At 38.2% G+C, this 27,944-nt stretch overlaps 1 protein-coding gene across 2 annotated transcripts; it reads right to left on the bottom strand.

Annotated features, from left to right (window-relative positions):
* Positions 1-410: 410 nt before the first annotated feature.
* On the bottom strand, positions 411-27,944 carry armc2 (armadillo repeat containing 2). 2 transcript variants are annotated; one of them, XM_059355781.1, is made up of 18 exons: positions 27,044-27,944; positions 24,909-25,229; positions 24,737-24,809; positions 23,434-23,599; positions 21,643-21,745; positions 18,549-18,613; positions 17,245-17,352; positions 16,024-16,208; positions 15,813-15,915; positions 15,019-15,233; positions 13,403-13,548; positions 10,731-10,830; positions 6,660-6,984; positions 4,846-4,968; positions 3,799-3,912; positions 3,230-3,362; positions 1,722-1,876; positions 411-1,490 (listed from the first exon to the last, which is right to left on the bottom strand). In XM_059355781.1, exons 2-18 carry the CDS (start codon positions 25,124-25,126, stop codon positions 1,357-1,359), a joined length of 2,466 nt encoding a protein of 821 aa, XP_059211764.1. In that variant the 5' UTR covers positions 25,127-25,229; positions 27,044-27,944; the 3' UTR covers positions 411-1,356. The 2 variants fall into 2 exon arrangements, with proteins under 2 accessions (XP_059211764.1, XP_059211766.1); XM_059355783.1 differs by having other exon boundaries at positions 24,909-25,209.

The following is a 27,944-nucleotide window of genomic DNA, read 5'->3' as shown; positions in this document are numbered from 1 at the left end:
CTTCATGTCCCCTGCTGAAGCTGTCTGAAGTTCAGGCTGTTTCAAACTGCCTTCACATTTCGCCAGCTTTACAGGAAATGGAATATGAAACGTTAACTAAGCAGCCAGCCAACTTTTCTTTCATATCAACCTGAGATATTAATGTAGAGAACATGTTTGTTATTAGCTCTGGCTAATGAATCGTTTGAGGGTTTTTGAAACATCAGTTTGTCTTTGTGGTTGTTTTGAGATCGCTGTTGTGTGAACTGACATTGGGGGGGGTTTTACATTAAAGTGCCGTTTCTGATTTGTTTCGATGTAATAACGATGTGATTTTGAAATGCTGTACTTTAGGCTACTTGGTGTAACTTGTAAGCACTGCCTGGCCCCATATCTGTGTAATAATAAAGGCTCTGAGAAGCAACACAATGTTTTTTCCACTCTCTTTTGCTTTATTATGTTCAAGTTCCAATGTCACACGATCCCCAGACAATAAAAGATTTAGTTATGAGGTAAATTCCAAGTCAGTCATCTGTTTTTGAGACTACATTATCATAAAAGAAGCTTTACAACACAGTGAAGTTACAAAACAGATCAAGTCTGTTACATAAATGTGCAAAGAGCTTGTATTAAATTATCCCTGTAGATATCAAGATACACAAAAATAAGGCTTTATGAAAATTAAAGTGCATATAAAGTGAAAAAATGCTACAAATAAAAAAATAAAACTGTTGGAATTGATAAAATGAAGAATGACCAAATAATAAGAAAATAAAAAAGTAAGACCTTGTTTATACAGAATAGAGAAATAAATCTGGAAAAATTCACTTCCAACACAGATTAACCCTGCTTCTTATATTTTGCATAATTACCTTAATCTGCCACCTAAAATCTATTGTTTTGAATATGACACGCTGACCATCTGTAGGCTCAAAAGCTGGCTGTAAAAACTATGTAGTTTCTTGAAAACAGCATCAACAGTCAGCTTGAAGCATCTGGACAAAGCATGGAGAAGAAATGTAGTGGTGCACAATAGTTTGAAACATTTTTAAAGGTGTTTTGACTTTTTTTCTGTGTAGAAAACCAGCAATGGAACTCACTGTGACTTGAATTCAGACTGACCTTACCTGCTTTCCTCCTTGAAAAAAGAAGCTATAAATCTTTACAGCAGTTACCTCTAAACCCCACAAAAATATATTTTACTTGGAGTTGCTGGTTAGCTAGTTAGTTAGTGTAATTATCCCTTTAAATGACATAAATCAGGGTCTACAATCTAACTAACACATGTTTCCAGTGTTTCCTTTTTCATGGAGAAAGCATGAATCTCATTGCTGCTTTTTAAGGCAGAAAACAGTTAAAACTCCACGTCCTGGTGTGTCAGGGAGTTTGGTCTGGAGCCTGGAGCGTCTTCACCAGTTTTTGAGCAACAGGTAGGAACTCTATCTCCCAGCAAGCCTTGTGATAGTCCCTCATATCTTCATTTTCGATCCACTTCAGAGCCTCCTTTTGATCTGGATCAAACAGAGTGGACAGAGTATGAGAGAGCTTTCAGGTTTATTTTCAATACTTTTTTAACAGAGTTCAGGCAGATGTGACCATAGTTATTGTGTTTCATGACAGTGGGAATCTGTGTGTCCCTCCCTTCCCCCTCAGGGCCACTGATGTGAAAAAAAGAGGATGTTCTTTCCAGCTTGTCTCCCTCCCTTGTTATGTAAGGATTAGTAATAACATGGTGCCCCAACCTAAGTATGTAATGAGGAACTCCAGCAGTGACCCTCTCTCCTGTGTGTCCAGCAGCTTCTCTCCACCGCCGACCATCATGTTCCACAAAGCCTGACAGATCTGGCCAGCCAGCTGCCAGTCACCTGGTCCGAAGTCTTTCAGACAGTCCACCAGCCTGGTCACACACAGACACACACACACACACAGACACACACACACACACACACGGACACATCGTGTGACTCGAGGGAGAGGGATTCACATGACCGGCAGGTTTGTGGGCATTAGCTCCACTTCAGTAGATCTACATCTGAAACAGGACTGTGAGTCTCTGTGTGTGTGTGTGTGTGTGTGTGTGTGTGTGTGTTTGCGTGTGTGTGTGTGTGTGTAAAAGGGAAGTAAAAGCCTCACATGTACAAACAATAATCACGTTTGTATGTGACAAGCTTGCACGATAGTTGGAAATCATTTGTTCCATGTGTTAAAATGTACAAACTTAAAACTGACAAATCAGTAATTTTGACTTTATTAGTTGTTTTACTTACTTATAAAACTTCTGTAAACAAATAACATCAAGTTGGAGATGATTAGTGTTCATGTCAGAGGATGTGTTGTTTGCTCATGTTTGTTAAAATGAAGAACACATTTCCCCAAAAAACTGTTTACTCTCTGTTGGAAAGAGGATGCTACTTTTGCCAAAAACTCAGAAAGCATTAGCTCGTCATGATATTAAAGGAATAGTTAAATGTTTTGGGAAAAGACGTGAAAAAAATGTTTTCTCAAAACAGGTGGAAACAGCTAGACTCGCTCTGGCCAAAAATAATAGTCAAATAAGCACCTGCACTTCTCTTTTTGCATAGATTAAACTAGAAATATACCTATATAATGGATTCATAGATCTTCTGGTGTAAACTTCCTTTTCATCTAATGCTCAAGTTTAAATGCCAAGCTACTTCTTTAAAAAAAAGTATTTTTTTATGGAGCACAGCCACAGCATGTGGCCAGGAATGACACCTTGACCTTAAACTACAGGTGCATCTCAATAAATTTGAATATCATAGAAAAGTTTATTTATGTCAGTAATTCAATTCAAAAAGTGGAAATAACACATTATATAGATCCATTACACACAGAATGAAACATTTCATGTCTTAATTTATTTCTTCTAATTATAATGATTATGGCTTACATTTAATGAAGACCTCAAATTCAGTGTCTCAATTTGATTTCTCAATTTAATATTACAAAAGACCAATTTAAAAAAGTATGTTTAATATGGAAATGTTGGCCTCTGAAAAGTATGTCCATCTATATGACTCAATACTTGGTTGGGGCTATTTGACTTCAACTACTGGAAATTTACTTTTCCATCATATTCTAATTTATTTGAGATGCACCTGTATACTGTCTATTTGAAGTCATCATTATGTTTTTGATTTCATTATTATCCAGGCACAATAGATCTGATTTTTTGTTACCATTACTATATAGTGGAAAGTCTGTGAATTGTCTGTGCATTAGTCCTTACTTGGCAGCGGCCCCCTCCTCTGAGAGGCTGACCCTGTTGGGAGGGTCAAGAGCCAGGTTAATGAGCACCCCACAGGCCGTAAAACACATCTCAGTGCTTTTTGAGTCGAGGAGCGTCACTACAAACTGGTGCACTGAAGGAGAAGGAGGAGAAAGATGATGATGTGAGGGAGTGGACGAAGACAAAGCAGGGCAAAGATAAGAAGGCTGCTATCACCAGAGTCAGCAGCCATGTTTATACTGACTCTAGCTGGCCTTGCAGATAAGTTCAGCCTAAACATGACATAACAGTATGCAGAGGTGCGTACTGTACCGGGTACTCAGTATTCTCTAAAGTTCTGTGCTTGCATGATATGATTCAAGCATTATTACATTGGTCTTTTTTCCGTATATTACTGTGTATTATTAGGCTTTAGAAAAAGATAATTTTTGATTCTAACAATGCAACTCTTTGCTGAGTTTCCTGCAAGAGTCAATGAATACTGTATGGCTAAAACAAAACAGGAAATAGCACAGTCTCCTGTTGGAGTGTTTGGTGTGTGTCTGTTGGTGTTTGTGTACACCACATACCTTTGTTTTGCATAATAAAGTCCCGTACATCCTTTGACTGAGACAAATTTCCATATACACGTGTGGCCTCGAGCATGGCGTCCATAGACGAGCTGAGCACCAACTTCAACATCACTGAGGTAGAAAGAAAGAGAAGTAGTTCAGTTTGTTTTTTTTTTTGTGTGACTATGGATGGGTGTTTGGAAGAAACCTGCCAAATCAACTATCTATAACGTTAACGATCAATTAATCGATTCATCCATACTCCAGTAGAGATAAAAACATGCATACACGGGGCGACACAGCCTTTTCTATCGCCACCCCATCCCTCTGGAGCTCTCTCCCTAAAATCATCAGAGACTGCTCACATCCACCCACCTTCAAAAAACTCCTCAAAACTCACCTGTTCAGAACTGCTTTTAATGTGTGAACTTTGGTGTTGATTTTAATTGTTGGTTTTATCTTTAACTGCATTTTAACTGTTTTAACTGTAAAGAGTCTTTATGTACCCTGAAAAGCGCTCTATAAATAAAACATATTATTATTATTATTATTATTATTATTATTACATGGGCAAAATAAAAGATATATATTCAGTACTATGCAAAAGCCTGTTTTGATAATGTATGCTTTTATTTTGAAAGAACAAAAAGAGACTTGTTTCAGTTCAGTGAGTACTTGTACACAGTCATAGATTAAATTAAAATTAAAAAATACACAGATCAATTAAAAATTCCACATTATCGACCAAATTCTTAATGATCATTCATCAATCATCGATTAATTATTCCCATCCCTAATCCGGACTAACCCTAAAAAAAAAACAAAGTCACAAAATACAACAAACTAACCAATCAAGGCAGCAGTAGACCAGTAAGGTCCATGTTCTGCAAGGTAAAATCACTGTTTTTTTCAATGGAGTCTGGTGGCTTTGAAGAGAGCATCGCATCAATTCCCCAAAGGTAAGCATAAACTAGGCTGTCGGCACTGACTATGGATAAGTAGTACCTCATACAACCCCACTTCCATAAATCTGAACGGTCCCTTTAAGATCTCTTTCAGCCTTACACTTTGCGATGGTGAGTCGACTGCGTCCGAGCACAGAGCTCTGCTCCTTGTAGAAGGACAGGTTGTTGATGGTGGCCGCCACATTCACCAACAGCTCCTCGCTCTCCTGCACGGACCTCAGCTCTGTTTCAAACAAAAACAAGTCATCTCCACAAAGAATTATGTTGAATTTACACAATTTCTAATAGAGATCTTGTAGTACCTGTTCCTGAAAATCCTCCTGTATAAAATACAACCAACAGAGGGAGCATCCGTACTGCACCAGTCAACAGGAACAGGCTTTCACCTGAAACATTACTGCCCACTGCTCCCACATTCTGGTGACTTGTCCCAACAAAATGTTAGAAATTATAATTATAACTCTTCATTGCCTTATGAAGAATACATGAATTCACTTAAAATAAGCCACTCTTTCCCTTTTAATGACTAACCAGGTGAATCCAGGTGAAAGCTTTGCTTCTGTTTATTGTTATGAAGGGCAGCAGATAAAGTAAGGTTTGATTATTAATCCATAAAACAGCTGCAACATGGTTTGTGCAAAGTGGATTGCACTCATGTTGATTTTACATATCTTCCAAGTGCAATGCAAATGTAATAAGATTAATAGTTAATTAGTATTTTACACATAAAAGAGCAGTTATAGAACTATTTGAATATGGTAAATACATGCATAATACATTGCATATTACAGCTAGGCCACACTGATATGACACTGTGACATTATCATAAAAGCAGCTGTTATCTGTGGTTTCGGCTTGATATAGTCGGTTTGATCATGAGCCCGCATACAAAGGTCAATGTGACCCAGTCCAACCAGCCATGACACCGTGAGCGGCTTGGAAACCGAGTCTGCTCCTGATATAGCAGCAGATGTCGTGTGCTTGGTCATAAATCGCGGATATTGCGGTCGGTGTCAACTGGCGGAGGCTGTGTCACACTCAATTTTGTTTCTGTTTCTGACTGGAAATGCTGCTTTGTTGTGCCCCCCTCCCTCCCCCCCAGAGCTCTGTAATGTAAAGCAGCACTGCCTGTCAGAACTCGATCAAAACAGGACATGGATCAGACACCCTACTCTTTCATCCTCTGCTCAGATTTTGTTTTCAGTTTCCAGCTGTTGCGCCAACTCCATATTCTCTTTCATTCACTCATTTAATGTTTCTGTCTTCAGTTTTTTAATTTACTTCCCATCTTACCCTCTGGCATCAATCACACACCCCTCTATATTTTGCAATTTGACCCCTCCCCACTAATTTGACCTCTGTTGTTGTGTTTTTCTCTCCCAACTGCTGTGAAGTGTGTAGGAGGCAGGCAGCAGAGAAATCAAGAGTTTCACACCCATCTGCGTATCAGTTCAACCTGTCCTGAAACCATGTTACCACATGGGAGAATTTCACACACACAAACCAAGTCGGCTGTGAGATGTGACAGAACATCCTGCTCATGCAGTGAAGCGCTTCGCTCTGTCAAGACTTTAAAAAAAAACAGGTAAACCAAAAGAGGATGTGCTGCGAACAGAAAGCACCTAAAGGAACGCGAGCGATGGAATGAACAGACAAATGAAGAGTGTGTTTTCGACCAAAGTCATGTCCTGTTCCCAGCACAAGGGAAGTGGTCGGGTGCTTAGCAGATACTGTACTTACAATGCACAAAACAGCTATTTTTAAACCAGATTTGCACACACTGTTCCCTTTGTATGACTGAGATATAACACGGGCCACATCTAGAAACATTAAAGCTATACATCTCTAGCTGACTGTATCTTATGCTTTCTTAAACACTGACTAACTCCATGAGAATGAGTTCCTCCTGCTCACCAAGTGTCTCCATCAGCAGCTCAATGCAGGTGGTGTTGGCTGCCAGAGATGGACCTACAGCCTGGTGGATGCACATGTTCGCCAGCACCCTGACAAGCTTCACCAGCACGTCGTCATCCTCCTGTGCACTGGAGGCCCGAGGCTCGTTGGGGGAAGGGGGACATTTCTGTAGCTGTGTGTGTGGGGAGTCGTCTCTGCGCTGGTAGGTGTCGTACAGCTGCAGGAGCGTGTCCATGCAGCCCTCCACCTGAAAGAGCTGCTGCCGAGCCTCGTCGCTTTTTGACGTGAGGTTCCCGAGGGTGAAAAGAAGGCGCACAACAAGATCCTATAGGAAAGAGGAGGAGAGAACTGAGGTGGTCAATCTGCATCTTTATGTTATCTGTTATTTTTCTGTTACAAATGTGGCACCAAATGATTTGGCAATACACTGGAAACCATCAGAGTGATAAGAATCTTTGCAGAATCTTATAGCCAATATTTTGGCTGTTTAACCCTCCTGTCGTCCTTGGCTCCTTTTTGACCCAAAATCATTTTCATCATACCATTAATATAGGTTAACTTTCATAGAATTGCTTGAAATTTTCAGCATATGTGCCCCTCTGCATCATTTATAGATAAAATATATTTAAACTTTCTTCATACATTTTTACATGTTTTATACATTTTTACAACACCCATGGTCCTTGGGGGTCAAAAAGGACCCCATGATGCAAGACTGGTTTTAGAAAAAAAATGATTAACAACCCTCTTTTAAGGCAACTCATGACCAACAAATTGATATATAATTTTCATTTTTTTTTTATTATTATTGGTCAAGTTTAGTCAAATATACACAATTAGGCCTCATTTCAAGAGAAAAAAAGTAATAAAACCGGAATTTATTTTTTATAGTAATAGTGGAAAAAAAATCTTGATGTATAATGAATATATAGAATTATAGAAGAATTGAGATTGAGAATAATTATGTAGGCTAATAAACATTACTTATCTATAATGATAAATTATATTAGGTTTATAAGAGGTGAATCAGTTATTTGTTTACAATATGTAAGACAATATGATTTGTTACATAGCCAATGAAATAGTTATTAGCAAAGTGAAGTATTGTGCTGATGTAATTGTGTGCGCGCGTGTGTGTGTGTGTGTGTGTGTGTGTGTGTGTGCGTGCGTGTGTTAGTATATGTTGGCTTATTGGCTCATTTACAAAAGTGAAATGCACATAGTTTATGGTATACATTGGTACAAATATATATTAAGTTTTTATAAGCAAAATATAGTGTGTCAACCACTTAGGGATGGGGGGCCTCATATAGTTCTGTAGCCCAGGGGCCTCCAGTGATGTTAATGCACCCCTGTGTACATGTGATGTCATTGTGTCAGTTCATAAGAAGGTATAATACCATTTCCCCTCAGCGATCATGTGGCAAATGATATATGTGATATGTTTTTAAGTGTTGATTGAGTTCAATTTGCTTGCGCTCCAATCATCACCACTTGCAGCTATGTTTTCACTATTTGTCTTCTTCTTGCTGAATGTTTTTATAAAAATTCCAGTGAGATGCTTCTAAGATAATATGACCCCATCGGCCTGATGTTGGCGCTGTAATTTTTTAAGTCTGCCATGCCTGCCATGACCCTGTTTACCTCTGGGAGGAACACCGAGCACACTTGTTTCTGCTTGGAGTCAACGAGACGCAGGTGAAGTCAATCTGCCCTGAAATTTATGACCAATTTCAGTGTTTAACTGGTGTTTTGTTTGGGTTTAAATATGACTTAACTTTGCTCTGGGCTAATGAGCAGTGGTGGAATTTAACGAAGTACATTTACTCAAGTACTGTACTTAAGTACAATTTAGAGGTACTTGCACTTTTCTTGAGTATTTCCATTTTATGGGACTTTATACTTCTACTCCACTACATTTAGCTGACAGCTTGAATTACAACTTTTTACTTTTTGGGTCAAGATTTAGCATGAAAAACATGAAAACATTTGTGATAAGACATTCTTTTTTAAATGATACCTCATAACAGTATATGAGGTAGTTAAAATATACCCTGTCTTTACAAAATTAAAATGCTGCTTACATAAATGCATCAATACAAATAATATAATAATGTATTTGTAAAACAATCTGAATGTCAATTCTGCACAACGCCTACTTTTACTTGTGATAGTTCAAGTACATTTTGATGCTGATACTTTTGTACTTTTACTTCAGTAAGTTGTAAATGCAGGACTTATATTTGTAGTGGAGTAATTTCACAGTGTGGTATTCATATTTTTACTTCAGTAAAGGATCTGAAAACTTCTTCCACCAGTGCTAATGAGGATTTCAGTTTGATAATTTAGACTAAATACATGAAACCAAGTGTCATATCTTGTGTATATCTTTGTGTAATTAATATAAGCCTACCATTTGTTAAAGTTAAAGGGAGGTTTGTGTCAAAATAAGGCCATATAGTCACATTTCCAATTTCAACAATTTTTCTTATGATTTTATTGAAACTGAAAGCTTATCTACATCCATTTCTGATTTAGAATGGATATTGTGACAGGGACACCATGTAATTGTTTGTTGCTACCTGAAAACAGTGTGTTGATAATATTGAGTGTCGGTTTATTTAACGGATGTAACAACAAATTATTTTCAATTTCTAATAATATGCAGATTAAATTCTTGATTAAACGATTTATTTTTTCTTTAATATCAGAAAACAGTAAAAAATTGCCAAGATATGTTTTATTTTGTCTGATCAACGGTTGAGAATTAAATCAACAAATATTTGTCATTTTGTACTTTATGGTTCTATAGGAATCATAGTATATAAACAAAAACTGCTGTATGACGGTACTCCATACCTTTTTAGTTTTCAAATAAAATAACCCAGTAACAGGTAGTATTGGAACTTCCATATGACCCTTTATGTCCTTTTGCTCACATCGGATGACCTCTTAATTCTTCTAATTAATTCAACATGTGACTGTTCCCCTACTTCAGCAGCTAGAACCCATTAATGTGTGGTGTATTTGATGGAGCTGGCAGTTAAACGTGTTGTGTTGTGTATAAATAATCTGGCGGCGGCATTTTAAGAAACCGAATGCTTTCATTCACATGATGGGTATCAAATGAAAAAGGACTTCAAGGGTAATGGTTTCAGCCATAGAAATACAGTATAGTCACAAATAAAAAAAGATTACTCTGAAGAGAAAGATGTTTCTGAGAAGAAATGAATGGGCGACATCAGATCCTGTGAGATTTCATCTACATTTCGAAGAAAAACGGCTACTTCACCTGCAGCACAGTGAGCCTGCCCCGTCATGCAGCACTATAGTCCCTGTCACTGATTCCCCCAGAGAAATCGTAGCTGTGTGGACACGTCTGAGTGTTACTACGCCCTGTCTTTTCAATAAGTTATCACACTCTTTCCAAGAAAAAGGTGACAACTGACACCCTGTGCGTCACCCTTGTATCCCGACTCTACTTAGTAAATAACATGAAGAGCAGGTGAATTGAGAACGTTTTGTTTTCTGACATAAACGTGTCTTGACATTGATATGAGGACAGGACGGGCTGTCCTAGAAGTGCTTAGTACATGTGGTGCTGTCCAGTTTGTGTGTGTGTGTGTGTGTGTGTGTATGTAGGCGTGGGTGAGATTAAGAACACATGTCAGTCATGTCTGATTGCCAAAGTCCCACCCTTTTTTCTCTCCTCCTACTCTTGTCTCTCACTCCTCCCCTCCACCTCTGTATCACCTCTACTGTAGTGTCTCCTCGAGCTCACCTCATTCATTTTTTTTCCTACTCCTTCTCCTCCTCCCTCCCTCCATCCCTTTCCTTGACTTACTCAGCCCCTCCTGGGATGATTAAATGTCAAAACACACACGAGAAGAGACGAACGATGTGTGCAGATGGACACAATGTCCCGTAAATGTGCTCGGACTTGAGGTACATAAACAATTTGCTCTGAGGGTAAACATGCTTAGTGGATTACATCAGGAACGCTGGAACAGCATTCATACACACACACACACACACACACACACACACACACGAGGAGGCTCGTGGACTCACCTGTTTTTGGTGATGTTTGGTCAGCAGTTCTAAAAATAGTTGGTAGCAGTCGGGGGTCTGGGCCAGAGCGAGGCGGCACTCAGAGTAAGAGGAGAGTTTACTGAGGGAGAAAGGGGACAACAAATACCTCTGAGTGAACACACACTGACTGCTGACTAAATATGGAGATATTAAATCAACACTGCTGATAGATAAGTAGCTCTGGGCTGGGATCTACCTTTCATGTACTCATCATCGTGGGCTGTGTTGGAAAAACGCTTTTATCACACACTAAATGTTTTGGTCTGTGCTTCACACACTGATGAGGTACTTGTGAGCAAAACACTGAAGATTGGGACTTAGAGCATCATTTGACTCATTGCACTGTGTTTGGCGAGGGACTTGAGATCAGATGTTATTGAGTGAAAGAGTCAGATTACTGAGGCTTCGAGGAATTTTAATGCCCTGAGCCATGTCTCGCTTTACGCTGAACCATTCTCCCATGTGCCTCTAGAACAGGGCCGTCACACATTGCACAACAATTATTCTGAAGTTAGACGTACAGTTCAGCAGTGGAATAAGTTGCGTGATGGTACAGCTGAGCTCAGGTGTCTTTCTGGTTCAGTGCACAAGACTTCCAGTGCAGTGTTAAATTCCATCTCTCCAGTTAAAGTGTGAAACGTTTTGCTTGCAAATGCTTAATGAACGAAATAAAACATTCGTCATCTTTAAAATTAAGTGTTGAATTTGTTCACAAGCAATACAATTCATTACTGCTTACTTCAGGTTACTCTGAAACACAATTGTAACAAAGTTTTGCTGCTACAGCCTCACTTAAGTCTGGTATGACCTTAGCTTATGATTGCTAATATTAATAATTTAAGATAGATCTTTTAACTATTATTGTATCTTTTTGAGTTGCTGCTGGCAGTCACATTTTTTATGCAAGGAGCTTGTCTGACTTAAAGGTACAAATATTTAACTTTTCTGCATGCGTGATTACATCACTTATATATTTAGATGATGTTTACTTGCATTATACCAAATGTTTCCAACAAATTTCAAACCCAGAGATATCTGTAATTTTTAATAAGGGAGTGGTCAGTTACTTTTGGTTTGTCATATCCCCTTTATGCATTCACCGTGTTGTTGCCTGCCAGAAGCTGTCATAAATTGGCTTTTTATGATACTTTTTACAGATCTTGGTTGTTTTTAGCTATATATTTTAAGCAGATAAAGGTTTTAGTCATCAGAGATCTGCATCTTAAATTAGTAAAGCAACTAAGTTAAGTTAGAAAGTTCGGTTTGTGTTGAGAAGATTCTTTTCAGATAATTCAGATAAACTGACTTTATGGACCAGGCCTCTGATAAAAAACCTCCGGAACGATGAAAACTGAAGGAATCCTAACAGGGAGAAGTCTGCAATGACCACAATGGTGGTGAAGACAACAACTCCCATGATCCAACGTTACTGCACAACATCAACAAGCTTTGCCGTTTGTTATTGTTTTTATTGAAACCCCAAACCAGAAATTATATGTTGTGTGTTTACTGGTGTAGCTGTGTAGTGTCTAACTCTGGGTGAGCAAGTTCATAAAAAGGAGTAGTGTCTTCCTTTGTTTTAACTTTTGTTTGTTCTAATTCGGATATAATTTTTAATAGACAATGTGCATGTAGGTCTACACATTCTACAAAGAAAGCATGAGTGGTAACATTAGGAGGTAAAACAGAACAGAGGACGAGGTGAATGATGGCCTGTTTTGATTTAGGTTATGGTGATTTATGTTCGTGAGGTGGCGAGAGGAGTAGAAAGAAATAAGGAAGGAACTAGAAAATTACTAAAGAAATTGTAAAGTGTAAAGAGTGTGCTTGACTCTGGCCCGTGACTCTCACCCATAAATTATTAGATTACAATTTGAACTGTTTTCAAAATGAAAGAGGAGTCACGGGGGTTAATAAAGCAGGTGTTAGTGTTTTTTTTTTACCGTGTGTGTGTGTCTGTCTGTCAGTCAGTTCATCTGTGTGTGTGTCTGTCTGACACTGTAAAAATAACGAGAAAAAAATCAAAATAACGAGAAAGAAGTCAGTCACGAAAAAAAGTCTAAAAAAATGTCTAAATGGCTAAAACGTGGTTCCTATCAGTGAAACAACTTCACTTTGAACATCCTGAGTTCCTCCTGAATGTTTACATATGTGTTTTTTGAAGAAAAATGAAGAATGTCTTTTTATAGCGATCACAAGAAACTGGTACCTCTGCCAGACCAATGTGAGTGAGAAGACAAATTTTCCAACGTTTCTATGTATAAATTATTTCTGTAGAGTGGCACTTGCGGCCTCGAGCGCAGTTTCCAAATTTATTTTTTGACAAATTTTCCTCTCCCTCTGCACTCTAGCGATGATGTCATCCACTCTAGCCTCTCCATAGGGTAACATTGGGGGGATTTTTTGGCATGTTTTTGCCGCGTAATTTGAAAACCATTTGCTGAAACCCTTAGAAAAGTCATAGCACACTTGTCATGGCCGAGCCGGTCGATTTGATACCTTTTTAGTGTATGCTCGACCAAAACTGGAGAAGTTGACTGAAAAAAACACGGAAGTAACGGAAGAATAAATAGGAAGAATCCCGCTGAATAGCATATAGTGTGCTTTTTCAAGCACACTCAATTATCCTTATGGAAGTGGATGTGTGCTACCTGAATATTCTGGAAATGTTGGTGCAGATGTCCGGCTCTCTGCAGTGATGACGCAGCACCAGACAGAGCTCTGACAGTAGAGAGAAGGAGACGAAGAGTGGACGGGAATCGGGGTGATCTGCAAGGTTCCTCAAGCTTGCTGTCAGCTACAGGGGTCAGAGGTCAGAGACAGAGACAGAGAGAAAAGAGGCGTGGATCACAAAAAGAAATGTATACAGATCTACCTCCTGTATTTAAGCGTTTATATTTAGGTCAGTATTGTTATTGTGGCGTGCACACAATGTCGTTCATATGCTCATTAAGGCTGGCCGCCGGCCTGTACAGGACGCCATACAGCAGAGCGACCGGAAACTATTGAGCATGGGCATAAATCATTCTATCACAAGAGGGAAACGGTAATTTCCAACACACGGCAGCACTGAATGTTCTGGAAAGTCATAGTCGGCTTATTTCCCTCCACTAACAGCATAATGAGTTGTTAGATATCAAATGAAGCGCTGGCTCAAGATGTTTTGTTTTTTTCTTCTTTGGCCAACTAATGTGGTTAGCAGCAATCATTTTCGGAAGAGTGAAGCAGGGTGTGTTTTAGGCCGGCAGAGAACATTATGCTCTGAGGGCAGCTCATATACCAGACATAAACAAAAACATTTGAGTCTAATAGGGTGAAAATCTTCATCTGCCAACAAACACATAAAGAATATTTTACATTGTGTTCCTTTTATATTGACCTAGTTCAACTTTCAACTGGCACAGAGAAACTGTTGAGAAAGTATGGGTATTTTGTGAGCAGGGGTACATGCTTCAAGTTTCCACTGGTTGTGATACAGAAGCTATTAGCTATCCAGCAACAAATTCCTGAGATAACGAGATCATTTTCTTGAAATCTTTTTTTTCCTGTTTTCCTGAGATAAGATAAAGTAGCCTTTTTTATTCTCTAAAAATATATATATTTATACAGTAAGGCAACGCAAGGCAGGTTTATTTGTATAGCACCTTTCAACACCAGGGCAATTCAAAGTGCTTTACAGAAAACATATATAAAATTACATTCAAACATAAAAATTTGAGACTAAAAACAAGCAGGTAAATATTTAGGGGAAAAAACAGAAGTAAAATTGAAAGCTAACTGATAAAATATATTTTTTTAAATAACAAATTCTCTACTCATATTGCTAAACGAGAGGAGTCCCTTAATCTATTCTCTACTAATATTGCTAAATGGGAGGAGTCAGAAGATCAGAAATGTATAAAACATAAAAGTATATTCAAATATAAAATTGAAAGTGAGCTGATAAAAGTTAGAGTGCAGTAAAGGCAGTGGCAAACAGAAAAGTCTTTAGTCTTGATTTAAAAGAGACGAGAGAGTTGCAGCAAATCTGTACAATAAAGCATAAAATCCCAAAACAAGAGCAGTAAAAAGTGTCAAGTGTGGCAGAAATGTGGAGACGCAAAGGCCTAGGTCTATTAAAGTTTAATTTATGATCTCATGATCTCAAATTAATTATTTCATTATCTCAGGAAAATTATCTTTTTATCTTGAGAAAACATTATTTTACAGATGACATAAATAACTATCACAGGAAAATGTTGAAACACTGCACAAAAGTCTGACACACCTGTACGATGATGTGCCCCGCTATAGTGAAGTTGTCGTCTTCTATTGTGCAGAGCCTCTGGATGAGTTTCTGAGCCACACCAACAAAGTTCTTGTCCAGCAGGAGTCTGAGGATTGAGCTGTTTCCTGAGAGAAATTTCAGAGCCCCGACACAGTACAGCAGAGCTTCTCCAGATGAGGATACGTCCTCTTTGCTCAAAACGCCCAGAAAAGAGTCTAGACAGGAGAAAAATCAAATGTTAACATCCATACTATCTGTAATGACCTGGTAAAGATGTTCCATAAAAAACGGCACCGAATGAAACCAGACAGATACACTCCAGGCCAGCAGCAGTGGTGGAAGAGGTATTCAGACCCATTACTTGATTAAAAGTACTAAAACCACACTGTGAAATTACTCCACTACAAGTAAAAGTCCTGCATTCAAAACCTACTTAGGTAAAAGCACAGTATCAGCATCAAAATGTACTTAATGTATTACAAGTAAAAGAACTCGTTATGCAGAATGGACCCACTCAGATTGTTTTATATATTCTAAATATATTATTAGATTATTTGTTTTGATGCATTTATGTAAGCAGTGTTTTAATTATGTAAAGATAGAGCTCATTTTAACTACTTAATCTTTTGAGGTTTAATTACAAAACATCTAATCACTTTAAATTTGGCCCAATGTGTGTGTTTATATTTACAAGATGTCACTTTGTGTTCTTTACTCACATATATTTTATAATACAGGACTTGGTAGAGTATAGGAAACCTGAGCTAGATATTGTGACCTAGAATAGTGTTCACCTATGATGGAGTTGTTCTGGAAGAGGATGTCGTTGCTTTCACTGCGGCTGATCTGGAAGATGAGCTTACAGATGTTGAGCAGGTTGTTTCCACTGACACACAACTGGAGAGAAAAATGCAGAAAAGTTTTGTATTAAGCGCCCCGGATGCACTTTGTGATTGTGAGTTAGTGGCAGACGTGCTGACACCCACACGGACACGGACGACTCACAGCGAGGCAGAGCTTGGCGATGTGCAGGTTGAGCCGGGCCGAGTTGAGGTCGATGAGGCGGAACAGTGTTCGAAGTATCCCTGACCTCCTCTTACAGCGTCGGCCGAGCATGTCTGCTTCTGCCAAGGTGCTGTGGAGAGCGTCACACAAATCACACAGACGGTCCACGGAGCCCTCGGAGCCACCTGGCATCGCAGGAAAAACAAAATTATGTCAAATTCAGGGCAACATGTCAGACATCCACAGAGAAAGCAAACATCCCAAATGGAAAACACCCACTTGTGTGTGTTGGCAAGTGTGTATCCATATAAATACAGATGAGTGATGTTTGTGCATGTCGTGGTATGCATGTGCAAAATGCTTGGGCTCTACTGCGTCGTGCATTTATCATTTGCATGAGGAACTTGAGGTTAAATCCTCAACATCAATAATGCATCGGTCAGCAGTAAAATAACATTCCCCTCCCTTTTCTCAGAAGCAGCTGTTCAAAGAAGCAGCGTTTCAATGGTCAAATGCAGGTAAACAATCCTGCAACAGGCAGCTACGATCTTGACGCAGAGGAAGAGAAAGGGTGGAGTCTTTTCCTTGTTTTTGAGGTAAAATAAATGTTTTCCCTGCATAAATAACAGGGTTTGGCCATTTCTAAAAAAGGCTGGCTGCAGTCTCTCACTCAACACTTCACTGCAATTTCCCACTGAATCTGAAAGGTGTTTTATGCATGAGCCAGAAGGCACTTGGTACAATAAATATTTAATATTTATCTTTCAAATGAATTTTCCATTAAATTTGTAGAGCATTGAAATATTTACAGCCATAGATTTCATTTCATGGCTGCCAGACTGCAGTCTCAGACGAAAACAATTCTGCATGGAGGCCAAACATAACGCTATTTTGTTTGCTTTTCTTCAGTGGTTGAAATGACAGTGCCTTTTCATTTTGTGAGCCTCCATGCATGACTATCTGGCAATGCTAAAAACCTGCTGGTCGAAAATGAAGTGAAATAAAAGAAATAAGGAACTACTAGCTTACCTTTAATAAAAAAGACCAGAATAACTGCACCCACATTATGTTTGGATTAGTTTCAGAGACTTTTTTCAACCCAAGAGAAAAAATGTAATACATAAAAGTGATTCTGGGAGAGAAGTTGGCGACAGAAACTAATGTATGTCACATGACTGCACTTTTTTTTAGTGTGTTTCCTTATTGCAATGCTCACACTACCTGCAGCCACACTCTCTAGTTGTTGCAGCAGAGGAGCAATCATATTATTCCACACCAGTGACTCTGCATCCTCCTCTGCGCTTGTGGTGTTGTCTCCATTCCCCAGCTCTGAAATGTGCAGAGAGAATTGCAGTTAGCCAATTACCACATCCAAACACAGACAGCCAACACGAGTGGCAAGCATGGTTCACAAGTTCACTGTCTCAAAATAAAACAGCAGGAAGTTGGATGCCACAATGAAAGGTCACCATCCACAGTTACACTTCCTCTGATTGCAGTGCTGAAATAGTCTATATGTGGGCAGTTTGTGCAAGTGTGATGAAAACACGTGTGCATGCATGTTTGTGCACGCAAATGTCTGCAAACTCTCTCACACTGTGCACTTTTTGCTGAACATTTGCATACCCCCCCTTTGCTTGGTGTGATGCAGGAAACTGTGGTTGCCCGAACCAACAGCTCTCTCAGCTATTGGCTGGCTGCCTCTCAGGGTGGAAATTAGGCCCTTAGCAACAACACCCCAATCAAAGTTTGACATTCAAAAGGGGGTGTTGAGTTACTCTGAGAGAGGTGTGTCTATGTTACTGGAGAAACAACATTTCTGGGCTCAAATCTTAATATATTTTAAGGTTGATTTCAGTTTGCTCTCAGACATCTTCTAAAATGTTACTTTTCAAGTTAAATCACTATATAGTTGAGTGGTATGTTAAAGGAATATTTCACCATACAAAATCATCATTTGTATATCAGTTACTCACCCTGTGTTACCTTAAATTCATTAAGAAAACTTTTCTCTCATGCCTTCACAGTGAAAAACTTGTGCAGTATACACCAAGTCTTGTTTATACAGTTGTATTCTGTGTTCTTCCCAAATGCATGCATTTTTGTGAAACCTTACTATTTAAGACCCTCCTGAATAGGTCTCATGCTGGTGCAGGCGTGCTACTGGTCTGTGCATGAGATAGTTTATGCAGAAGTGTTTAAATAGTAAGGTTTTAACAAAAATGCAGGATTTGGGAAAAACTGAGAATATGACTGCATAAACAAGACTTAAATCCATCAAGTATTTTCTGTTTTTTTTTATTTTTTTGTTCACTGTGGAGGCATGCAAGACGTTTTCTTCACTAATTCCATGTAAAAAGAAAAGGGTGAGTAATAGATATAAAAACGATAATTTCCTGCATGAGGTATTTTTTTTATAAGAGGCTTTGTGCATTTTAATATACATGCTGAAAATGTACCCTTTGTGACAAATATGTTTTAAAAAAAGGGTTCAAAAGAGGTTAATTTAGTGCATCAGGACAAACCTGTTCTCCGTCCTGCTTTGCACTCTGTGAATCTCACGCCTGAGTCAACACCGGGCTGAATTAAACTGTTGGGACACAAAAACACAGTCTTGTTACATCAGATTGACTTTTTGAAGATTTGGCTTATCCGGAAATGAAAATGACAAAACACTAAAGAGTGTTGAAGAGGAACAAAAATATTTAAAGCATTAATTGTGTCAAAGAAAAGCTCAAGACAAATACTTTTTATATTCTGTCAACTTAGCTGTACTTTCATCAACCACCACTCGGTGTCACTGTTGCAGCAGAGGTTGAGACTTATGTGCAGGTGCTGTTATCTCTCATGTGCTTCTGTGTATGTACATTTGCAGATACATGTGTGTGTGCGCTAGTCTGTCTGTCTGTCTGCGTGTGTGAGACTGCTTGTAAGTTTTTTGTGTACGTGTGAACCTTTTGTGTCTGTGCAGGCGTGTGTGCCGCCCGTTGTGCATCACAAACTGCAATCCCCAACAGACAGGAACTCAGATCTTAGCTTTGTGGGCAGTCTGGTTAAAGCTGTTCATGCTTTGTCACTGTGAGCTGTCTCCACAGCTTCACCACCCTCTGTGCAGTAACCGTAAAAGTCCTCCCAAAAACACACCCCCTTGTCATGCTATGGTATGTGTTGTGGCTTGCCCTCTGCATGTCACTGTTGCATCTTACTCTCCGCATGTCACTGCCGAGCCTCGGAGCGACTCAATGCTACGATTAAAATTCTGTGAAACACGACAGGTAGCGTGTCTTATGAGTAATTACTACGTGACCAACTGAGAAAATAACTATTAATAAACAGATAAACACAAGCAGCATGGTGAGTCATCCTAATCACTGCTATAACTACAAACACTACTTCACAAATCCCACACAAGAGCGTGAATACACCATAGGAAATATGGAAAAGTGTAATCACTCCAGTGAAAGGCTTGGAGCTGATTATGCTATCAGGACTCTGAAGCTTCTGTAGTGACAGTAGCACAAAAGGCTGACTCTCAGGATGGAATATTATTGAGCTTTTATACTCACTTTGCTTCATGGTCTTGCTGACAGGTAGGAGACAGAAAATGGCCCTAGCTATTGTAAAAATGTCTCCTTTTATATGCCATTCGCCAGAATTCGTTGCTTGATGACATTAGCATTAATACACAGTATGCGGGTGTGACTATAGAGTGCACTCTCACTATGATGATGAGATTTTAGCGATTGGTGTAAGCTGGCACACAGGGCATATGCAGCAGGGAGTGCTGGCCGAGGCATGTTGCAGTGAATGTCAGAGAGGGGGCTTTGGCTCTGTATGATAGGATTAAGAGCCTGATAATAAGGCCTCTTTGTGTGATACTGCATTCTCTGAGACATGACCTCATCCCTGTCTTAGGCCTGGCCAGTGCACTGCAGTCACAACACACGCTGCTGCCAGCCTTGCCCAGATGGGCACCCAAATCTAATAGAGAGCCATTTGGAGCTATAAAGCCTCGGCTTATTGGAGAAAAAGAACCTAGTGGATGTCTAATCTCCCCTATCTTTATATCTCATCCAACTCATCATATTAATCTGTCATGCTGTGTCTATTTCCACTTGCAGTCAGGGTACTTCTGGCTCGACTATCCCTGATTTTCACTTTGTTTGTCTCTGTCTAATGCACCTTTTATGTAGTTCATTCACTGCAAAGAACAGTGCCTCAAAACTCTGACCTGACACCAATCAAGAAGTCTTTACTCTTATCCTCTTAAGTCATAAATTGACCACAGCCTCATCTCTTGGGTCTTCTCTTTGTCAGCAACAAGTTACACAAACATTGCGTGTTAACTTGGCTTGTGAGGGAGGAGGTGAGGAGGTTGTGCTGCGGGCGGTAGCCCAGATTTCCTGTAAAAGTGTTTTATTGCCTGTCCCCCCTGTACAGCCCCAGCTGCCCCACCCAATCGATAGGCGGATGGATTGTAACGACAGCCCCCCGACCTCACGCCCAGAATTATGCCCCTCGTGCTGACACGCAGCTGATGAGGTCGGCAGAAAAAAGCAAGAGCTTTTAGCCTTTCTGCACTGTGAAGGTGTAAAAGCTGACACGTGATGGTAATGACAGATAGAGGCCATTTCATCGGGAACGAAGCTAGATTTCACTTTGACCAAGATATAGTGTACAGTAAAGTATATGAGGGTTTGAAATGGGGTCGAGTGTCTTGAGTTGAAGAATTTGTTAGTTTGCGAGGCCACTGCTGGGCTAACTGACTTCATTTTTTCATCTGTCAGTGATGGTTACTGGATGTAGGTCAGCACTATTCTGAAAAAATATGTAACTTGATTATTTTGACTGATATTCAATTAAGATATGACTCACGATATATGTTTTTTTCATCCCTATTCTCATTTTCATTGAAAAAATATATTCAAATGATCATAGTGTGATTTTTTTTTTTTTTTTTACCTGTACCAAAGACTTTTCTTCAGTCTGTAGAATTTTATTTTTATTTTTATTTTTAGACAGTTCTGCAGCACCACAATACTTAGTTCAGAATGGTATTTTGACCTTTAAAAAATATTGTTCCTTCCTATTTGGATACTGCACGTCTAGGGCTGCACAATACATAATTTCAGCATTTACATTGCAATGTGTCAGACTGCACGATGTGCAATGTCAAGTAAAGCAAATCAGCTCAAACACTTTATCTAATACTCTTTCGTTGCTTGATAGAACAGTAAAACTTGCCCGGCTCTTATTTTCCATGACTAATCAAGTGTTTCCTGCTTATAACCTTCTCTTCCCAGCGGGCTGGATAAGTTATGGACTAAAACAAGGTCACACAAAGACATTAGAAACTCTGTGAATTTGACAAACTGGGGAAATGCAAAGAGAAAGGCAAGAAAGCATTGAGGATAAGGAGGATTTGGTGAAAAGCAAAAATGGCAGGCATAATCAACTCCATCTTGTAATGGCTACCACTGCAACCTTTGTGTGCCTATAAATCTTCAAGTCATTGTCGTATTGTCACTTTTCTGAAAGAGGGGGAGCAGGAGAGGGTGGGGGGGTCGGCGAGGGAGAAGGACAGATCTTGCAAGTCAAACAGAGAAACAGAAAGCGTACCTTTCACTTGCTGTTCTGCGTGGGCCAGGTCTAAGATCAGTACTGGGGAGTCGTTTAGTTGAAGGCTGCTTTTGTCCCGGGCCTGGATTTAATCTCTCTTTCACTAAACACAGAAAGACAGTGGAAAAAGTTATTTATGCGGTTCTGCTTTATGTTGCACTAATATTTAAAAAGTGTCAATGTGTACAAAATCACCAACTTTATACTAGGGCTGCGCAATTTAATTAAATAATTACATTTTAAGTTACAATTTTGGCTTCCAATTATATAAACACAAGGTACTTGATTATAATGCTCTGTTTTTGGTGCTATAAATCCTTTGCACCTCTTTCTTTATAGTGATGAACCTTCACTCATTTTTTACTGAGTTACTGACTGGATTATATTGAATATAGTTTACCAAAATGTTGAATATATGTTTCTTAGTTTTTAGTAGGTTGAGATACTGCTCTACAACATATTTGATCTACTTAATTTTAGTCATTTATTATTATTTTTATATACTGAATATTTATGTTTTCATAAACATTTCAGCATAGTTGATCTGCGATAGTCTGGCGTCCTGTCCAGGGTGTACCCCGCCTCTCGCCCAATGACAGCTGGGATAGGCTCCAGCCCCCCGCGACCCGATTGCGGATAAGCGGTTAATGGTAATGAATGAATGAATAATGAATGAATGATCTTATTGATTTGGATTTAATTTATTCATATTAATAATTTTATTTTTTATTATGTAAATGTTTATGTTATTTATTTTATTTATATTTATTCTATTGTCTTATTATATTATTTATTTATTTTTTAACATTTTTGTTTTGTTTTTCAGTTTAATTAGATTTTAATTTTAAGAAAATTCACGGTTAAAAAGACATTTTTATTTATTTATTTATTTTCATTTTTTATTTTATTTTTCAATTTCATGATGTTTTCAAAGCCAAATGGGCAGCCCCTTCTTAGTCAATTAGTTGACTTATCGTCCTGTGAACGATTGTTTTGGTCTTTGTGGACCAACATTTCTTCAGTCAGTCATTTTTTAAATGCTTTTTTCATGCTAAATGAATTGTTTTGTAAACACAGGATTTAAAGTGGCGCTGATGCATGATTCTTTATGGAGACACTCAGTTTAACAGATCTGCTAATAAAATGTACTAATTGAATAGTTGGTAAAATTACAAAAAAGTATGACTGTTAGTCGACTAAGAATTTCTTTAGTCCGGAGCAGCCCTAAATGAGTAATCATGTTAAATAATGGTGATCTCAGTATTGACCAAAATAATTGTGATTTTGATTTTTGCTATAATAAAGAACTATATATACATTTGTACTCGATTAAAGATTTTCACATTCAGTCAATGCTTCTGAATAATCCTCATCATCTATTTCATTACTCCAAATAGTAGAGTAGATTCGCAAGACTAGGCCTGAGAGAGAGGGAGAGAGAGGTAGAAAGAGAACTCATTTCCCTCTCAAAACGACAGCAGTAAATCACGTTTTTCACCCAGCCCGACCACAGAGAATGTAAATCAGGTATAATGTCAGAATGTGAATGGCTCCATTCATTTCCCTTTGAGAAAACTGCTCTTGCACTAGTGCCTGCGCAGAAGATTTACAGGGATGCAGTGGGTGAAATAAATGGGGTGTTATTTTCCTTTTTCATTTTCTACCTGTTTAATAAATGCACCATCAGATACCTTCACTTAGTATTTCATTGTAAGCACAGCATGAATGATTACCTTACAATAATTACTTTACTTTTATCTACTTGCATCAGTCTTTTTTCTCCTTCCTTACCATCTGTGTGTCCCTCTACAGGAGACAACGTGGTGAGAGATCCAGCCCGGAGGAGGCGTGCCCGCGCCACTGGAAGCCCTCTCTTCACTTCCAGTGGGTCAGCGGGGGGTTTTGGAAAGGCCTTGAATGGATCCTCAGCACTGGAGGAGACTGGAAACTTCGGCTTCTGGTAACACACACAAACATATTACTCGAAACTTGAATCCACAAATCAAACTACTCATGCCCACGAAGAGATCCTATTATTTTGATTACTCAATTTATTCCTCTTCCTTTTTTTATTTCACATATTAAAATTATAATCCGGTTTATTAAAACCAGATTAAGCTTTCATGTTGCCGTACAGAGGCGTGCATACTCTTTATCCTATTTCTCAGTTTTTATGGTTTCACTAATATCATCAAACAGGCTTTCTGCGTGTGCTGGAAATCCTTGAAAACACTTTAATTTAATTTCAAAAGTGCTTGGATTTTGAAAAAACAAACAAACAAACCTTAAACTCCTTGAAATTAAGGTTACATAGGATGCCAAATATTATAAAACATGAAACTTTGTTCACTCTTAGGTAAATTGCCGTCAAAAAACATAACTTAGCTTGTTTTTAGTATAATAACATCTAATATAATGTGATGAAGATGTAAAATACTACAGCTGTAAGGTGCTGGAAAAGCTTGCGAATGCACCTTAAAAATGCTTGAAAATAGCTTGAATTTGACTTGGAAATGGTGTATGAAACCTTATTAACAGATGAAAAATATTCTAAGACCCTAATTTGAATCTGAAATGCTATTTAAACTACCATTTGTGAGTGTGTGTGTGTGTGTGCTATTTAAACTACCATTTGTGTGTGTGTGTGTGTGTGTGTGTGTGTGCTATTTAAACTACCATTTGTGTGTGTGTGTGTGTGTGTGTGTGTGCTATTTAAACTACCATTTGTGTGTGTGTGTGTGTGTGTGTGTGTGTGTGCTATTTAAACTACCATTTGTGTGTGTGTGTGTGTGTGTGTGTGTGTGTGTGTGCGTGTGTGTGTGTGTGTGTGTGTGTGTGTGTGTGTAAATGGGTCTACACTGACTGTGCATCCAATTCACCCATCTATGAATCACTATAATGGTGCAGCAGTACATCAATTTTCAAAATAAATCAACAATAACAACCAAACATTAAATGAACATAGTAACATTCTTACCACAGCGATTTAAAAATTTTCAGTCATGTGATTACTACAAATTATTTGAACACATATTTAGACTATAATAGAAAAAATATCTCATTTTAAAATATCTGTGTGTTTGTGAACACTTACATGGTCCAGAGGAGAGAGGCGAGTCCCTGAACTTGGCCTCGAGTCAGGAGCATCAAAATTTTGAGCATGAAGACTGTGCAGTGAGAAAAAAGGGCTCATTATTTCAGGTTACATGTGACCCATAGTCAATCTCAGAACATATAAATATAACAAAGATTTGTTTGTGACTAACCTAAAGGTAGATGGAGGTCTGTTGTCACGGTCTGCACGACCAGAGCTCGTTCCAAAAAGTTTCCTGTGTGCATCTCTGGGAGTAAACGGGCGCTGGGTCGACTGGACTCGCAGGGACTGTCTGACTTCACTGACTATCTCGGCACTTGTTTTCCTCGCAATGTTGCGCCTTTGAATGAACGGGCTGCACACCTCACGTTTTTTCTCCGTAGAGGCCATTTTGGCCTCTGTGACATTTGCCAAGACAGGCTGCAAATGACTTCAGTGGTTTGATTTCATTATGCAGGTTACAGGGTGTCTCACTGATGGGAAACAGTTGGAACTATTAAAAAATGAAATAGGGTAATGGCAGAACAGAAAATGAACAGCAAGTTTAAAATGAGGTTGGAATGAATCACATTTATTAAAGCATGACAAGCAGGGATGAAAGAAATATCCAGATCCTTTTAGAAAGTAAATCTTGCAATTTAATGAGTCTTTGACAAATGAAGTATTTAAGTTTCATCAACAAAATATACCTAAAGTAACAAAAGTAAAGTATTATGCAGCATAACAGCCCCTGAGAGCATTTAGAGCTGCAGATTATTATCTTATTATTTTATCAATTAATCACACTGAACCAAACTAGGATGGTTAATCAATCATCAAAATAGTGTTCTAGGCATTTAAACAGCATTTTACTGTGATAGCCATCAGAGGCAAATGTTATATTCTTACTCCACTACATTATCTGTCAACTAAAGTTACTAATTTATTTGCAGATTTAGATTATTGAGACAAAATATCACTCAACTAAGAAATTATGTATTATTATGGATTAAGTTACACAGCCAGTTGTTAAGATAAGATAAGATAAGATAAGATAAGATAAGATAAGATATGACTTTATTTAGTTGCCACAGCAGCTCAAGATACAGACATATAGATATAGAAAACAGAATAAAGAATATTAAAAAACATTGTATATATATATATATATATATATATATATATATATATATATATATATATATATATATAAATTAACCCCACCTTTACCAGCTGCAGATTTAGTGATGCTTACACTTTAAAGCTATAATAACTATAATTTAGTAATATATTATTCTGAAATGGAGACATTCAGCATGGTCCTTTATGCAGCCTATATTGTTACTTTAAGCTTTACTTAAGTAAGATTTTGAATGCAGGACCTATGTTTACGCCGTAGTATTTTTTACTTTTACCAAAGTAAACGATCTGAATACTTCTTTCACCACTGTATAGTAAGGGTTTGTCGCTTTGGATTAAGAGTATGGAAATTGACCAGCATATGGCTGATTGTTGGTGCTATTGCGGTTAAAAACAAATAATTGGGTTCTGCGTTTGTTTACTTAAAGAAAAAGCTCAACAGTGTAATTTGTTAAAATGTATGTAGTTGCACTGAAAAAAGATTTTTTGGGGCCTGTAATTATTATTTCAATCATCTATATAAACTCTACAAAGAATTATGAATGCAGTGCTTTTACTTTAAAATAGCAGTTTTTCATGTACTGCATTACTTAGTGATTGTTTGTTATTATGTGTCCTCAGTTTTGTATGTAAATTGAATAATTCGTTCCAAGTAATATTCAATAAACCAGTTCATTGGCTTAAATAGTTGATATTTCCAAGTAAAATGTAATTGAGGGACATCAGTGAATCTGCAATTTACTTGTGTATTTTCATTTTTTAAAAACCAAGTGGTTCTATTAAATAAATATTACTTAGAAACAGCCTGAGTAAAGATTACAAACACTTTCTGTGTGGAAAAACTTGCCTAGCTTTTTTAAAAGTAAATGTCACTCCAATTTTTTTCAGTGTGGCCAGTTTATGCGAGAGGTCCCTTTGCGCGTTCACGCGCTGTCTCCATGGTGACCAAACGGCGCTATGGTAGCTTGAACAACAAATCCAAGAAACAAAATAACATTAGCCTTCAAGAAGCCGAGCTTAACTGTTTATTATTGCCCATAAGAGCTGTTTAAAACTTCTTATGTGTAGTAAGTGTACCCAACTTTCACATGACCAGACGGAGACGAGAAGCGTTTGAAGAAACCGTTGTTTGAATGAAACAGTCTATCTACTAAACGGAAAGTGAATAAAAGTACTTAGAAATCTTACCGTTAACCCCTGTAAAATCCTCTGTATTATGACAGGTGGTGCGGTTATTATTCCAGATTTTAAACCCGGTTTCTACAGTCGAAACAGAGTAATAACATGTGAAATATGTTAAACTGTCAAGTTTCTCAGCATGCTGCAAGCTAGCCCGAGGAACGAACGTGCACGAGCTTGGGAGCGCGATTCGGAGACGCGCGTTCCGCAGCTGTGCAGGTTGGATGCAAACTTCGGCTTCACGCAGTAAAGTGTAAGTGTTATAGGCTTATTTTCCAGGAAATATGTTAATTTCAAATGTATCACTGGTCCTCTATTTGATGGACAAGTAATTTGACATATTTAATTGGAGTTTGAAAAGGATGCGTCTAAAGTAGCCTGTTTTATGGATGTCCTTGATAAACTGGAAGGTAGACGTTGCTAGAACAACAAATGTCCCAGATGAAACAAAAGAAAGTTTATTTCCATTTGTGGTCGTTAAGTAAAGGTGCATGCATTAATAAAAGTCTCAACAAACTAAAATGAAAGTCCAACAAACACAAAATATTTTGATCATCTTAGTGAAAATACTCTTATGCATTAAAGTATTGATGTCCTATCCTATTTAAGAGATGAATTAACTGACATTAACACGATTTTGTCAACTAATCAGTACTGCATGCAGAAGTACCACTTTAAGTCTTTTGTTTACTGGAGATGCGCACATAAGTTTCTTGGAAATAAGTCATTCAGCATAAATAAAGCATAAAAAAAATTCAACTAAGACCAAGACAATGAATTAATCAACTAAGAGGGGGCCATACTAAGACTTCCTGGGTAATACAAACCATTAATTTATGCCTTAATTCAAGTCCATGACAACTACATTAAAGATCGAGTTTGGAAAAGTACCATTATTTATTATTGATAA

Source organism: Centropristis striata, chromosome 18, assembly GCF_030273125.1.
Source record: "Centropristis striata isolate RG_2023a ecotype Rhode Island chromosome 18, C.striata_1.0, whole genome shotgun sequence".
In the NCBI taxonomy this organism is placed as follows: Eukaryota; Metazoa; Chordata; class Actinopteri; order Perciformes; family Serranidae; genus Centropristis; species Centropristis striata.
Note: the sequence above shows the minus strand (reverse complement) of the source record. Positions and strands in the feature narration are given on the sequence as shown.

Bases quoted from the DNA above. Each gene is read 5' to 3' on its own strand.
- armc2 (XM_059355781.1), bottom strand. From the start codon at position 25,126: ATGGCCTCTACGGAGAAAAAACGTGAGGTGTGCAGCCCGTTCATTCAA. The intron at 21,746-23,433 runs GTAAGGAAGGAG...TTCTGTGTTTAG, and splicing joins TGTAGAGGGACACACAGATG to TGAAAGAGAGATTAAATCCA. The intron at 4,969-6,659 runs GTGAGCAGGAGG...TGTTTGAAACAG, and splicing joins GCTGCTGATGGAGACACTTG to AGCTGAGGTCCGTGCAGGAG.